At 40.7% G+C, this 15,644-nt stretch overlaps 1 protein-coding gene across 1 annotated transcript in view; it reads left to right on the forward strand.

Moving 5' to 3' along the window:
- The first annotated feature begins 1,383 nt into the window (after window positions 1-1,383).
- SLC30A10 (solute carrier family 30 member 10) overlaps window positions 1,384-15,644 on the forward strand; it is a 46,806-nt gene continuing 32,545 nt past the window's right edge. Inside the window, exon 1 of the mRNA XM_059905678.1 lies at window positions 1,384-1,834. Within this exon, the coding sequence (XP_059761661.1) occupies window positions 1,384-1,834 (451 nt within the window). The remainder of the gene's footprint in view (window positions 1,835-15,644) is intronic.

Genomic DNA, 15,644 nt, shown 5'->3' on the forward strand with positions numbered 1-15,644 from the left:
AAACTATGAAAAACCTAACAGTCAAACTTTTTATCTTAGGTATTGGCATATCCCAATGATCTGTACTGTTCTAGGGTGTGATGGCTTAGGAGTGAATATGATTTGAACCTAATACATTTTTAGAGGGTGTCAAATTCAGAATCAGGCAGATCCATCTCCTGACCCTAAACATGGTCCTAAAGTAGATCGCTTGAGTAAATTGGATCCCAAAGATTACAGGTGGGGAATTTTGAAGTGTGTCCATATTTCATTGGAGATCAAAGAAGCCTAACTAAAAGAATTGTGGGCTGACTCACATGATAACTTCTTTTTGAAAGGGCTATTTTATCTTGAAGATTATGAGTTTGGAGGAACTAAGGTGATTGGCAGTGGAAAGAATCAGAACATGTGAAATTCCTTAAAAATTTATTGACTTAAATAATTTTGTCTGTGTTACACATAATTAAAAAAAAACCTTTAAAAAAATTAACCATCATAGTCAGACTTCAAATTCAGAAAATATTGGGTATAGTAATTTCACTATATTTATTTAAAGGATTGACTGTAGGCATCTACTCAAAACAATAGAGGCTGCTACTGTTTTAGATGTTCGGGAACTGGTAAACCTTTAAGGGTTATAAGTGACAGATGATAAGATTAAAAACAAAAAAATTTCCTTGCATCAGTTAAATCAAGTAATTAGAATTTGGCCTTCTTCCTGAAACTAACTGGGGTTATGTCTTTAGGTCCTCCAGTTTAAAGGTATTATATCTTTCCTGAACATGAGGAATGTTTTTCTTGTCTTATTTATGGAGAATGTTTGGAAGTAGGGTGCTCGTTCATTCCAGATCAGTGGGCAAGGCAATAGAAAAAAAATCACCCTAGCTTCTTCTTTGTCTTTCACTTACTGTAGCTCTAATGTCTGGATTAGTGACCCTAGAATATTCCCTGTTCCATGCAGTAAACAGAATTCAAAACCATTTACACAGCAGGTCAACAAGATTGTTTACGTCAAATACCGGAGCAGTTATTGCAAACTTGGAGCGTGGAATCTGAGAAGGCCACAGCTATGTGTGAGTTTTTGCGTGTTTCAGACACAGAGGGTCTTAACTTCTGTAACGATACACCAAAAACAAATAAACAAAAGAAAGCCCTCAAGTTATATCTGGAAGTCAGTGTCTTCGACTGTAAGTCCCCACTCACGTGACATGTCTTGCTTAATTGCCCTTTAAACTGTTTTATGGCTTTATAGCAGCCCGTAAAAGGTGATTTCCAAATATGACAGGCGCTGTAAAGGCTGAAGGGGAGAGTTATCCAGGAACTGTAATCACTACATCTGTAGCTGCTCCCCTAAGAGCTCAGCCTTCCCAGGAAAGGGAGAGGGGCCGTGGAGAGCAGGGCGCCATGGGGCGATACTCAGGGAGAAGCTTCCGTTTAATCCTCATGTGCCTTGTGAGTGTCCTCCTTTTCGTGATGGAGCTGGTGATCTCCCACATAGGCAACTCCCTCTCGTTGGCCTCCGATGCTTTCGCCGTCCTTTCCCACTTAATCTCCATGATCATCGGTCTTTTTGGCGTAAGGGCCAGCAGCATAAAACAGCACCGGAAGAGCACGTTTGGCTTTCTTCGGGCAGATGTCGTGGGAGCATTTGGCAACTCCATTTTTGCCGTGGCCCTGATGTTCGGCATCCTGGTTGAAGCCATCAAAAGGTATATTGACCCCCAGAAGACAGAGGCTCCACTGCTGGTCCTCAGCGCTGGAGTCATAGGGCTGCTCTTCAATGTTCTTAACTATGTCATCTTCTTGGACTGCTGTTACTGCGCGGCCCCAGGGCCCCAGGGAGACGCTGAAACAGGTAAACGGCTCCGCAGATGTTGTAGTTGGGTCAGAGTCCTGGCAGGTGCTATCTTAGGGGGCCCCTGGGGGTGCTATGGACAGAGGCCCCATTCATTTGATCGCCCTCTCGTCCCCCGGACTTTACTAAAGGTCTTTCTCCAAAGAGTCGCTTTCAGTCCAAAGTTCCTTATGAGCTGGGTGGCAGCTGGCCACATGGGGGTCTTTTTTAGTCACAGGGAATTAGAAAATATGCAGACAGGTAGACAGGGTGAAAGGCACTAAACTGCGGCCATAGAGGGAGCACTTTGAAAGTGGAGGTGCCATTGAAAGCAGTCTGCTTTAATTAGTGACTCATTTTTGTTTACCCAGACATGACACGACTATGTTTGAGTTTAAAAATAATATTTTAATGTCTCCTAAAAATATGTTCAAAAAATACTGGGGTACATAGCCAGCTCCCATGGAGCAAAGGAGCAAACAATTGGTTAGGCAGATCAACTCTTGGGAATATATTCAAGGAGTGTGATGTAAAAGGGAGAGAGAAAATAAAGCAGATGATCTAGTAAACTTAGCTCTTTTTTCTGAATGGAAATATTTGTATTTATTTATTGTAGACATCTGTCCTGTTTGAGAAAAAGGAAAGCTTATTTACATGTGAATCTTTAGGAGGGACTTAAGAGTGGGTACAAAACTCATTGGGTCATCGGTCAAAAGACTGGGTTAAATCTTGGAAGAGAACAATAAATCGAAAAAAAACAAATCCAAAAGATAAATTATTAGATGGAACCATGTTTCTTCAGTGCCACAAAAGGAATTTTAAAAATATATGTTAAAAGCTTCTTGCAGAAGAGCAATTCCCAGTGCTTTTTAAGGAGTCGTGTAGCATGAACAGACCAGGTCCAAATCATGGTTCTCCTACAGGGCAGCTGTCAAATTACTTCACCTGGCTGTTTACCCACCTGTAATGTGGAGTCAATAAGGACTCAGTGGGAATCTAAGTGTCTAGCACTCAATAGGCACTTGGTATAGACTAGTTATTGTTTTTTAAAGAAGCCACAATGCAAGCCTTTGAATTATGTGATCACCCAGTATCACTGAATTCTAATTGCTCATCTGGATTTTAAGAAATTTAAAGATTTTTCTTATTTGATGCTGAAAAGTTTTCTCTCACTAGTCAGGGCATCATATAACTCAGCCCAGGGACCTCAGAGTAAGAGTTTGCATCTTTTATTGCATTCCTCCTGTCTTTCCTGCCATTGTAAACTTTCTCAGCTGGGAGCAGTCCTTTATTCTATCTTGGTCTAAGTTCTCCTGTTGGTAGAATGTATGTTATGAGAATCCCTACAGTATGTGTTAAGTATAAAAGGGAACAGACAAGAAACTAGAGTCTGTATCTTTATTTGATTTAATGAATCAGTTAGGACCTCATCTTTCGTAAAAGACAATAATTAGTTAACTTGAGATTTTATGCCTTGTTTACATTAGTCATCATGCAAAAATTACTCCTTGAGGTTCCAGATCATAAAATTCACATATTTGATACAGGAAAAAAAATATTTACTGCTAAGTATAAGTTTAAGGCAAGGAAGCTGATCAAACCCATGGTTAGTATTGACAATGGTAGTGTCACCATTACTAAACTTGTGTTTTTAGTTCTAATTTTGTCTTTACTCTAGACATATGATATTTACCTGCGTATAGCAAAAGCAATTTAGGCAAAGAGTTTGACTCTTTGACCAATGCAAAAATTGGTAGACAGCCATAGTTCTTTTTTTTATAAATTGAATTATTATCAGGTAGATGTTAGTTCAGCCCTTGTTTGGGAAGCAGTGCTTTCCAATGTTTATGTCTATGCTCAGATAACAAGAGTCTTAAAGACAAATATTTCACCCTGACCATATGGGATTCTACTGTCTTAATTCCAGATTATCTATCTTCTCCTGAAGTGTTTGATGCTGTATAGTATTCTACTTTAAATAATTAAAATGATAGGTACTATATACACATATAGATAATGCTTTAAGATTTATGTTCTATGTTTAAATTATTATTTTAGGTACTATACACACATATAGCTAATGCTTTAAGGTCCATGTTCTTATGTTAAAATTATTATTTTGGCAGCTTTTGGTATTGCTGAATTCTTCTATTAGAAATTTTAGAGTATTTAAACCCTCCAAGTGATTTTAGGATAGCTGCTTAGCTTCTTAGCATTTATGTCTCGAGCTATGTATTTATCGCTTTCACTAAAATACACATTTTGATATCCTTCCCATCACCTAAATAAGCTTAAGGAGTAAATATTTGGCATAGATACATCTTATTTATTGACATTAACCCAATTATCTCCCAGTGTAAGAAAAAATGTGATTAATCCATACATATTGCTTTAAACCAGGAGGTGTAAAATATGAAGAAAAAATGATTCTTGATTTCAAAAGATTCAACCCAAATTTAGGATAAAGATTTTCTATATATCTAAATTTTAGCTCGAAGCATTTTGAAGTACCTAAAAACTAAAGAACTGTGGTACCTCCTGATTTAGTGATCAGGATCAAATAATCCATCACTTTTTTTGGTGGGATCTGTGGCCAAATAGAATTTTTTACTTAACAAGCCTTCAGTCTCTCCCGGTTCTGTGGGTCTTTTACATGTTTTGCTTTGTCTGGTGTAGGAATTGATACGAGTTATATTTTATGTCTGAGATCACAGAAGAGTAAGAAATAAGACCACTAATTTATTTTAAATATTAGCAAAACAGACTGTATATACTGTAAAGACTTTAAACCTCTCTGGGACTCATGGAGTGAGATAAGTTGGAGAATCAGACAGAGGGGGGCAGAAATTTAAAAAATCACCTGGGAGAAAAGAATGTCTGGAAGATTTAGTTGAGACAGGGAGTCTGGAAGCCTTAGATCAGTAGCTAGCCAGTGGGTGTCCATCTCCGACAGGAAAAGGCGATGGTGGAGCAGATTTGGCTAAAGTAAAAAGCAAAATGAAAAAAGTAGAAATTGCGAGCACGAAAGAAAAAAGCAAACAAAAGAGGTTTAAAGTCCAAAATTTGGATGGCTATATGTGTGAGTGTATTCGGGGGAAGAGCGTTATAAATGTGTTTGGGGAAGAGGAAGAGGGGTGAAAACAACATGTCGATTCAGATCCTAGGAAATACGGGGCACCCACTACCTTCTTTCTCTAGATTCAGGGACGAAACTTGCTTTGTTTGCATTTTTCCTACTCCTTGTTTACTTTATTAGATTTACCTTGACTTTCACATTATCTTTTATGTTTGCATTTTCTTTTTGATTATTTTTCAGGCTTGAGTTTTCTTTAAAATTTAATGGACAGAATTCTCTTTGCCCTTGACTTGCATTTGAACAAATACTGTGCTGTACATTGGCTTTTATTTTAAACCAAAGGTAATTTCGTGCAGCTCTGTCCTGGATAGGCTTGCCATGTACAACAATTTAGATCTAAAATATCTGTTTGTATTTAAAAAATTTTTTTAACAAAATACCTTTCCTGTGTATTTATTTACATTAATTTTGTTTGGTTTCCAAACTGTTTTCTTTCCCTCTCTCTCCCTGTCTCTCTCTTTCTCTCTCTCTCACCACCTTTCTGGCATTACATTTCCCCAGCCAACCTGCTAGAGGCAGTGTCAGCTCAGTAATCAGCAAAGTTTGTTGCCGGGGAGGCTTTTAACAGGCTTCTGATTAGCTGCTCTCGCAAGCTTCTCGTTGACTCAGTGCTATAGCCTAATGGGAACATTTTACACGGACAGTCCTGTAGACACTGAAAGTAACTCGCTTTCCTTTTAGAGCAAATTTTATCCAGAGACAAGCAAAGTAGGCAGGGCTCCGAGGGTTTAGGAGGAGCAAGGTGGGCTGGGGGGTGGGGCGGGGGGGCGGAACTGTCTGCCTCTGTCCCGGCAGCAAGTCACGGAGTAAGTTAGAGATAAGAAACTTCACAAGTGAAGGCGACTTTTCAAACCAGAAAGGGGAAGAAGGCTTTCTAGATATTGGTTCCCTGAGTACTCTTTCTACTTCAGAGGCAGGATTGGAATGATTGGGTGTTTGCAATAATTATTAAACAGTTTTAGGAAGCATGATGCTTAATTCCCAGAAGCTGTTACTTTCTTGTTTGTCCATATCTGACACTCACTGTTGTTTTCCAAGCGTTTTGAACAGTTCACTTCCACAGGAGCACTCAGTGGTAAGTATACACCCACCCACCACAGATCACAGCATCTATTCCAGAACAGGTGCTCTTATGTCTCTTTCTGTACGTTCAGGCCAGCTTGCGTACCCCCTCACCTCTCTTGCTGCCCAGGGACCGGGTTCTGGGTCAGTTATAGGGACCGAGTAAGAAAGATTAAAGGAAGACTGAAAAATAGGTGCCGTTCCATGGTTTTTAAAAAAAAAAAAAAAAATTATTATTTTTTTCTGGCTGCTTTGGGTCTTCATTGCTGCGTGCAGGCTTTCTCTAGTTGCAGTGAGTGGGGGCTATTATTTGTTGCGGTGCGCGGGCTTCTCACTGTGGTGGCTTCTCTTGTTGCGGAGCATGGGCTCTAGGCGCACGGGCTTCAGTAGTTGTGGCACGCGGGCTTAGAGCGCAGGCTCAGTAGTTGTGGCGCACGGGCTTAGTTGTTCCGTGCCATGTGGGATTTTCCTGGACCAGGGATCGAACCTGTGTCCCCTGCATTGGCAGGCGGATTCTTAACCACTGCGCCACCAGGGAAGTCCCTGTTTCATGTTTGTGAAATAAATTCAACCGAAGAAAAAAAAGGAAGATAAAGAAACCAGCTCCCTGTTCTCAGCCATATTTTTCTAATATGCAGAGGCCACTCTGTCTGACACCTGAGTTAAATCTTAATGAAAACCAAGTCTTTCTTGACATCTGTGAGTTGTCAGGTGCTGTGAAAGTCTAGGGAGAATAATCACAGCAGCATATCACATACGTTTGGAGCATTATATGTTTTGTGAAATGATTAGCGAGAAAGAATACTTGCTATTTCTACTTTTTCAGATAAGAAAACAGAAACAGTGTCAGGACCACAATCATGCAGCGAGTTAATGGAAGAGGACAAAGACTTAGAAGGTTTAATTATAAAACCTACTCTGCTTGACCAAAGAAAGAAAAAAAAAATCAGGGACAGTGAAAACTTATTTGGAAATAATCACAAAATTGCATGTCAAAAAGTGCAAATTAATACACCACCAATTGATCCTAATTCCAGTAGCTAAATGACCTCCAGAAAGTTACTTCAACTTACTAAACCTCAGTTTCTTTATCTGTAAAGCGGGGAATTATCTATCTCCTAAGGGTGTTGTGAGGATGAAAGGATATAGCGTGTATAAACTGCTCAACGTGGCACTTGGTGGTGGTGGTTGGTAGTGATTATCCAAGGGCTGAAGGGACAAGAAAAAAGGAAATGTTAGTAAGATCCCTCTGTGGACAGGTCCTTGCCTACTCCACATCCACGGACCGGCAGCTGACCTCATCCCGGGCCAACACACACAACGGTTTGCTGTTGGTCATAGGTATGGTCCATACAGATCCGTCGCCATTCCTGGAAAACCTCACAAAGCACATGTCTTCCTGATGACAGGTTAGTGGCATCTTTAGTGGTGTGACCCAGCAGGAGCAGGAACTGTAACAGGAAAATACAGGTTCTGGAGCTTCTTCCCTCTTTCACTGGGTCTGACCCTGGAGAAGACACTTGATCATTATGAGCCTCACCTCAGGTATCATTACACCTATTTTAAGGAATCTCCATGCTTTTCTTTTGATAAATAATAATACCTTCACGATGCATTATTTTTCAAAGGGCTCTCGTAAATGTTGCATTCCTCATCTTCAGCGCTCAAGATAGCACTTTGTAGAAGGGCATTACTTATATTTTTCAACTGTTAAAGATTATATATTTTAAACTGTTGTAATGGTATTAACATGTCAACATATCACTCATTAAAATAATGCAAATGTAGCTCGTATTTCCAAGTCACATATTTACCAGTTACGAATGAAGAAACCGAGACATGAAGTGTTTTTTTTTAAAATAATTTTGACAAATCTTGATGTTTTCAACATTTAGATTTTTTAAAAATTAATTAATTAATTATTTATTTATTTTTGGCTGTGTTGGGTCTTCGTTTCTGTGCGAGGGCTTTCTCTAGTTGCTGAGAGCGGGGGCCACTCTTCATCGCGGTGCGCGGGCCTCTCACTATCGTGGCCTCTTTTGTTGCGGAGCACAGGCTCCAGACGCGCAGACTCAGTAGTTGTGGCTCACGGGCCCAGCCGCTCCGCGGCATGTGGGATCTTCCCAGACCAGGGCTCCAACCTGTGTACCCTGCACTAGCATGCAGATTCTCAACCACTGCGCCACCAGGGAAGCCCCTGAAGTGTTTTATAGTTAACCCAAAATTGATGTTAGAACCAAGACTTTGCATTTCCACACCTCTTTTCTGCCATAAGATGGTTTGCCTTTTAAACGTTCTCCTGCAGTTCTGCCTGGTTAGATATTCCTATTTTCCTTACTGAGAGGCTTAATTTTCCAAGAAAGTGGGGTAAAAGTAAGCTTATTATTATTTTTTTCTTTTGGTCAGATGCTTACAAGATATAAAGAATATATTTGTTATTTTTTGCCTCCTTCTTGCTCTTTTGTGGAGACAGTAGTCATTGAGATTTATATAAAACATTGTGTATAACTCCCTCTGATGGTTATGACATAGACTAGTTTTGTCATCATTTTTTATAAGAGGCAATGATATCTAGAGACTCCTTTTTCCTAGAAGAATGTCTTCCAACATCTGTGTCCTGCTATTTATTGTCTACATCTGAGAAGGTGTCTTGAGAGAATTTTGAGGGAAGTGATTTTCGATGAACTATATCTGTGGTCTTGTTCTTTATCTGCCTTGACAACACTATAAATGTATCAGCCCAATAGACATTGGAAAAAAAAAAGATGATCCTTGACGCAGGCCAGTGAGAACTAGAGGTTGGCTTCTTATAGGAGAGCAACGAGGAAGTCAGGTTGAAGGAGGAACTGCCTGGACAGACCACCTGTTTTCTGTCGAATTCTTAACCTGAAGAAACCACCATGAGATTTTGCAGGAGAGAAAATAGGGGAGCCGGTAACCAGATCTATAGCTCCTGACCAGAGTTGATTGATGACATTGTTGGGACTTTATGGGGCCAATAAGTAATGTCTACTCATGAGTCTAGAGCTAACTGAGAACTAAGGGATCAAAGATAGTCAGATGGTGATTAAAATTGTAGCTCTGTTTTTGAAAAAACTGAATTGGAAGATAGACCTTGGATGTCCCAAAATGCTTCCTAATATTATACTTATCTCAGCAGTAAACATACCCATCTTCTTTGGGGCCAAGCTCAACAACGGGGGGCACAGGGTTGGACCCAGGAGCAGAGAGAATGGACACTCTGAGGACAGGTAGTTCAAAGTGTAAAGCACGGGAGGGGCTGAGCCAAGCTTATTCCTTTTACTAAGCCCACCCATGAGAGGAGACCTTCCCACCCCAGGAGTGACTTCTCACATGGAGGTTGGAGAGGGAATGAAGGGGTCAGTAAGAGCCTACGTGGTGGTCCCCTCATGGAAACACAAGACCAGAGGAATGATCTCCTCCCAATACTCTCCAGCTTTATGTGTTCTTCACTGGGGGCTCCCCTTGAAGAGCTAGATAGACAGTTATCAGGATAGTATTGCTGTCAGTATTCACAAGGCCTGCATCCCCTACAATAACCACTGTTTCCTTTGGGTATTTTCCTTGTGACCAGTGTTTGTTAAGCAATTTTGATACCCATCCCCTCAATGACTAAAATGGATTAGAACAGAAACTATTAGTTAAATGAACTCTTGAGGTCCCCAAAAATGTTCATTATTGCTCATTAGAGATTACATAGTGACATGAAATGATAGCATCAAGATAGTCTAATAATTCAATATCAGTAACATAAAAATGCCCCAAATTTAAATAACATGAATCCCCTGTTAATATCAAATTATAAGGGAAAAATTAAAATTCAAAATTAAATATTTGACCTTATGACTTTCTATCTGAATAAATCAAAGCCCCTGATTATTAACTTAAAGTCCAGATCAAAGATAAATCAAAACAAAATCACAAAACACCAAATCTTCCTCAGTTTGGGCACAGTCTGAGTTCAATCTCAGGCCTGGTAGAGTCATGATCTTTTCAGTAGTTTTAGTCTGGATTGTTTTCCACTGGAATAGATGTCATTCCTTCAGGACATCCAAGGTTGGATAAGTTCACCGCCTTTTAAAGATCTTCTCTTTGTCTTTGGTGTTCTTCAGTTTTGCTACAATATTTCCAGATGTGAATTTCTTTTTATTTATCCCCCCTGAGAATTGTCACGTTCCCCAAATCTAAGCATTTATAGCTTTTATAAATTCTGGAAGATTTTCAGATATGATCTTTTCTAGTTTTGCCTCTGCCCCATTTCTCCTTCTGTAACACTAATTAGATAATTTTAGATCTTCTCACTCTGTCCTCCATGTTTTGTAAACTGTTTTTCATATTTTCTACTTTTTGTTGTTCTGTGTTGCATTCTAGGTAGTCTAGGTAGTTCTTTAGATGTACCTGCACTTATTCAGAAATTGATATTGCTGCAATGTGTGTATATAGTTCTATGGCATTTTACCACATGTGTAGATTTGTGTAACCACTACCAAAATCAAGGTGCAGAATGATTACATCACCACAAATTTATCCCCCATGTTACCCTTTTATAATCATACCCATCATTCCATATCCTCACTCCCCATCTCTATGCCCTCAAAACCACTCTTTCCATATTTATAATCTTCTAATTTCAGGAATGCTATATAAATGGAATCATACATATGTGACCTTTGAAATTGGCTTTTTCCTTTCAGTATATTGCCCTTAAGATCCATCCCAGTTGTTCTGTGTATCAGTAGTTGGTTTCTTTTTACTGGTGACTATTCCATGGTATGAAGGTAGTTGGGTGTATTTTTTTAGTCTCTCTGCCAATCTTATGCCTTTTAATTGGTATATTTAGACCATTTACATTTAAGGGGTGTGGAGCTCCCATGCCCTCTCTGAGTGCACCACCATCCCAGCATCCTGATGTGTTCAAGGACCTGGAAGCTCCTGTTCATTTTCCCACCTATTTTCTCTCTGTTGCTCAGATAGGGAACTTTCTGTTATTCTATCTTCAAGTTCACTGATTTTTTTCTCTATCTTCTCCACTCTGCTGTTGAGCCTATTCATGGAGGTTTTTTTGGTCATGTTGCGCGGCATGTGGGATTTTAGCTTCCTGACCAGGGATCGAACCCATGCCCTCGGCAGTGAGAGCATGGAGTCCTAACCACTGGACTGCCAGGGAATTCCTCATTGAATTTTAAAATTTTGGTTATTGTATTTTTCAGTCTTAAAATTTCCATTTGATTCTTCTTTATATCTTGTATTTCTTTGCTGAGACTTTCTATTTTTTGATTTCTTTCAATTGTGTTTGCAATTGCTTGTGGAAGTATTTTTATAATGGCTACTTTAAAGTCCTCATCAGATAATTCTAACATCTGTGTCATCTCAGCACTGGTGACCTTTCTCACTTAAGTTGAGCTTTCCCTGGTTTTTGGTATGATGAAAGATTTTTCAAACGAATCTTGGACATTTGGGGTATTACGAGACTGTGGATCTTATTTAAAATTTCTGTTTGAGCAGGCCTTCTCTGACATGGTGCTGGTGGGAGGAGGGGGGTGCTGCTTTGTTATTGTAAGATGGGAATGGAAATTCAGGTTTCCCACTTGGAGTCTGTTGACCCCCTGAGGAAGAGGGGTACTTCATCACTGCTGGGCAGGACTGGGAGTTCAGGGTCCCCACCAGGCCTTCACTGATAACACCCTGGCTAGGAGGAGTAGGGGTGCCTTGTATTGAGTTTTCAATTTCAACTAATGTATTTTTCATTTATAGTGCCTTGATCTTTACTTATATTTTCTTTACCTTCCTTTATTCCTGTATATTGAATATACTCAGTTTATATTCTGTAGCTGACATTCTCAACATCTGCAACTTTTGAATGTCTGATTCTGCTGTTTATTATTTTCTCTGCCTCTCTCAAAGTGGTTTCCTTCTTCATGTTTTGTGTGTTTCATAATTTTTTATTGTGAACTCATGATCAATGGAACTTTCTTTGAGGGAATTCTTTGAGGAATAGATTGTAAGTACATTTTTCCACGGAAGATTTGCATTTATTTTCATCGGGTCCCTGAAGCCATTACCAACTTGTGAGCACTTTAAAAATTCTTTGCTTGAGGACTATTATTATTATTATTATTATTGTGAGAATTTAGACTTCATTCCCACATGAAGGCCACAGTACCATTCCAGCTTCCCATAGGGGATGTTTTTCTCTCCACCCAAAACCAAGGCTGAAACATGCAAGTTTTCATGCTGTCTCCTTTGAGGTAGTGAGTTTTTGTTTATTTTATCATTTGTTTTGTTTTGATTCAAACTTTCACCAAAGGATTTACCTTTATGAGGGGAATCTCTGATCTCATCTTGCATGGATCTAACTTTTGTCCCTTATGCCATACCTGATCACGTGGCTATTAAAATCCAAGGCTAGAGCTTTTGTCTTTATTGGACAGGTATCCTTAAGTTGGATTCCGGCTTCAACTCGCCTTTCTGGATTTGGGCTTTCACTTCGTTTCTGGCCTCTGAGTATTTTCTTAATTTCCTGCCACACTTTTTGAAGAGTCCAAAAAGTTTGACAGAACCACATAATATTATCCCAGAGCTAGATCACTTAATAGAGGCAAATTTATGTTCCCAGAACTCAGCACTTATGAGCCAGGCCCTCATTACTACTTACAAGGATCATAGCAGAGGATGTCAGAGGAAAGGGTGACTGACAGATGGAGTCTTCTTGGTTTCTGCCTCTCTAAGATGTGGTTTGGTATGAACCAGCAGACTTGGCTCTGCTGGCACAGACCTCACAACAGGAGGTTAATAATGATACCAAGATTTTTGTATCTGGTAAACCCACCGCATCCTTTTTCAGGGAGCGACATTTAAAATATTCCCTGCCTACTTGCAGAGTTTAGAAATTTGCAGCAATGACATCCTAGGCTCCAGATTTTATTTGTGGCACCTTTCCTTCCTAGTCAGTGTGTGTGTGTGTGTGTGTGTGTGTGTTTGTGTGTATGAGAGAGAGAGAAGGAAGGAAGGAAGGAAGGAAGGAAGGAAGGAAGGAAGGAAGGAAGGAAGAAAGGAAGGAAGGAAGGGAGGGAAGGAGGGAGGGAGGGAGGGGGAAGGAGGGAGAGAGGGAGGGAGGAGGTGGGGGAAGGAGGGGGGAGTGAGGGAGGGAAGGGAGGGAGGGAGGAAGGGAGGAAGGAAGGAATGCAAGTAAGCAAACTCCTGAATTCCATTTCCATCTTGAGTGCCTATTTCTGCTCTGTCTACACTCACTCTCCTGTGAGTGGGCTCTTATTAATCCTGTGCCTCAGGGATTTGCTGCTGCTGTCTCCATCTGCAGAGCTGCTTAGGCCTGTGACTCCTGCCTCCTGAGGAAGCCTCTCCCTCACTCCCATGTTTGTTTCAGCCTGAGGGTCAGTCTCCGTGGATTTCTGAGCTGAAGCTGTTTTGGAATATTGGAAGCTCATCCTGTTGTTCCTGCTCCTGCTTTCCGACCCTCCAGAGATTGTCTGCCCACAGCCTTTGGTTGTTGCAGGCCTTGTGGAGTGGATCATCCTGCTGAATCTTCTGAAGTGTAGGAGGGGCTTCTAGTGTCTTCCTGCCTCTTGTGCTCTTCTCTCAGGAAGGCTCAGTTGAGTTGTTCATGGTTTCATGGCTTAAAAAGTTCTTAAAGTTGTTCTCTTTCCTTCTCTACCCCACATAAGGCTAGTGTTTTTGTTGGACTTTTTTCCTTTTACTTGGTCCTTGTTTTCTGGGCCAGACATTTATTTTTCCAACATAGATTTTTTTCTTATCACAGTGAGGGAAATGAATTCAGTGTTTATGGATCTGCCAAAAGCAACTGTTGTCCAAACAGATCTCGTCAACTCTCACCTCTCTGAGTTGGATCATCTCACTTGAAAAGCATTTTCCAAATAAACCAAAAGTCTAAGCCAGGCCTGGGCTCACACTATTATGTTCTTGCCTGATCCCCTTCAGTACGTCTCATCCTCCTTTCCCTGACCTTGGTGTCCTAGCTCTGTCTGTTCTCGACCTGTCCAACAGGACACAGGCAAACCGCCACATCCACGATAACTGTTTTGCTTTGAAGGACATCTAATAACACCTTAACTATTCTATGCTAATCTTCCTGGCTTCTCCTCTCAAATAGCTCCGAATTGTGTAGAAGCTTTGGTATAGCTCTGCCAGTCTTTACATGGTGGTTCCCTGTTCCCGTTACTGTGTAACAAACCACCACAAATAGTGGCGTAAAACAGTAAAACAACAATCGTCTGATGATACTCAGGATTCTCCGGGCCAGAAATGGGAAAGGACATAGTGGAAACAGCTTGTCTGCTCCACGACGTCTGAGGCCTCGGCTGTGAAGATTCAAAGGCTGGGGGTAGCGAGGTGATGGTGAGAGGCTGCATCATCATATGTCTGGCTCCTGGGCTGGGAGGTCTCAACGTCTAGGACTGCTGACTGGACCCCTACACGTGCCCTTGCTGTGGGGCTTGGTTTCCTCACACAGCGTGGCCTCAGGACATCGTCCACGGTGGGTCAGCTTTCAAACATGAGTGTTCCATCAAACAAGGTAGACACCTCAATGCCTTTTCTGGCCCAACCTCAGATTGTATGGGTTACAAGCAAGTGACAAGATGGAAGGAGAATCAAGCCCTCAGACCCACTTCTGGATAGAAGCATCAAGGTCTCCCTGTGGAATAGGAGATATGGTTGTGGGCATCTTTGGAAAAAAACGATCTGCACAGTCTGCCCTCCGGCTATAGTTCACATCATTTCCACATACAAAATCATTCACTGCTTCCCAAACCCCTACAGTCTCATCCCATGGGACATCAGCTTCACGTTTAGGATCTTGTCATCTTACTCAGGGCCAGGGCAAATGAGGCTCCTCAGGTGCAGCTCCTTAAGTCTTCTCCCCTCCATCCCCACCCTGAAGATCTGTGAACTAGAGAAACAAAGAAAGGGCCTGCATTCCGCATCCCCAGCATATGACAATGGGGCAGATGTGGGACAATTGCTGTATTCCCCAGTTGCTTTTATTTCAGATGGTATCATAGCTTTAAGAGGATGCCTTTTTTGTTAAGACTATTGACTCTCTTTTTAAATTTTTTAAAAATTTATTTTATTGAAGTATAGTTGATTTACAGTATTGTGTTAATTGCTACTGTACAGCAAAGTGATTCAGTTATACATATATTTACATTCTTTTTCATATTGTTTTCCATTATGGTTTATCACAGGATATTGAATATAGTTCCCTGTGCTATACAGTGGGACCTTGTTTATCCATCCTATATATAATAGTTTGCATCTGCTAATCCCCAACTCCCAATCCATCCCTCCCCTCCACCCCTTGGCAACCCTAAGTCTGTTCTAAGAGGATGACTTTTAATAGGTCCCTGCATCTGGTTCCCTCTGGGGGTGGTGAGGTGCATTCCTAGATGCCAGTCAGTCATCTGAAATCTTGCTTCCTGTCTCTGAAAGATATCTTTCGTTCCCAGTTCCCAGTCTGATCTAATCTAATCCCCTCTTTAAGTATATTTAGATAGATGTGCATCTCCTTTTCTTTTCTGCATTTGTCTAGCCTGAAGAAAACTCTCTCTTCCTGTGGTGCAATGTCCTTGTTTTTGA

Source organism: Balaenoptera ricei, chromosome 1 (genome assembly GCF_028023285.1).
Source record: "Balaenoptera ricei isolate mBalRic1 chromosome 1, mBalRic1.hap2, whole genome shotgun sequence".
In the NCBI taxonomy this organism is placed as follows: domain Eukaryota; kingdom Metazoa; phylum Chordata; class Mammalia; order Artiodactyla; family Balaenopteridae; genus Balaenoptera; species Balaenoptera ricei.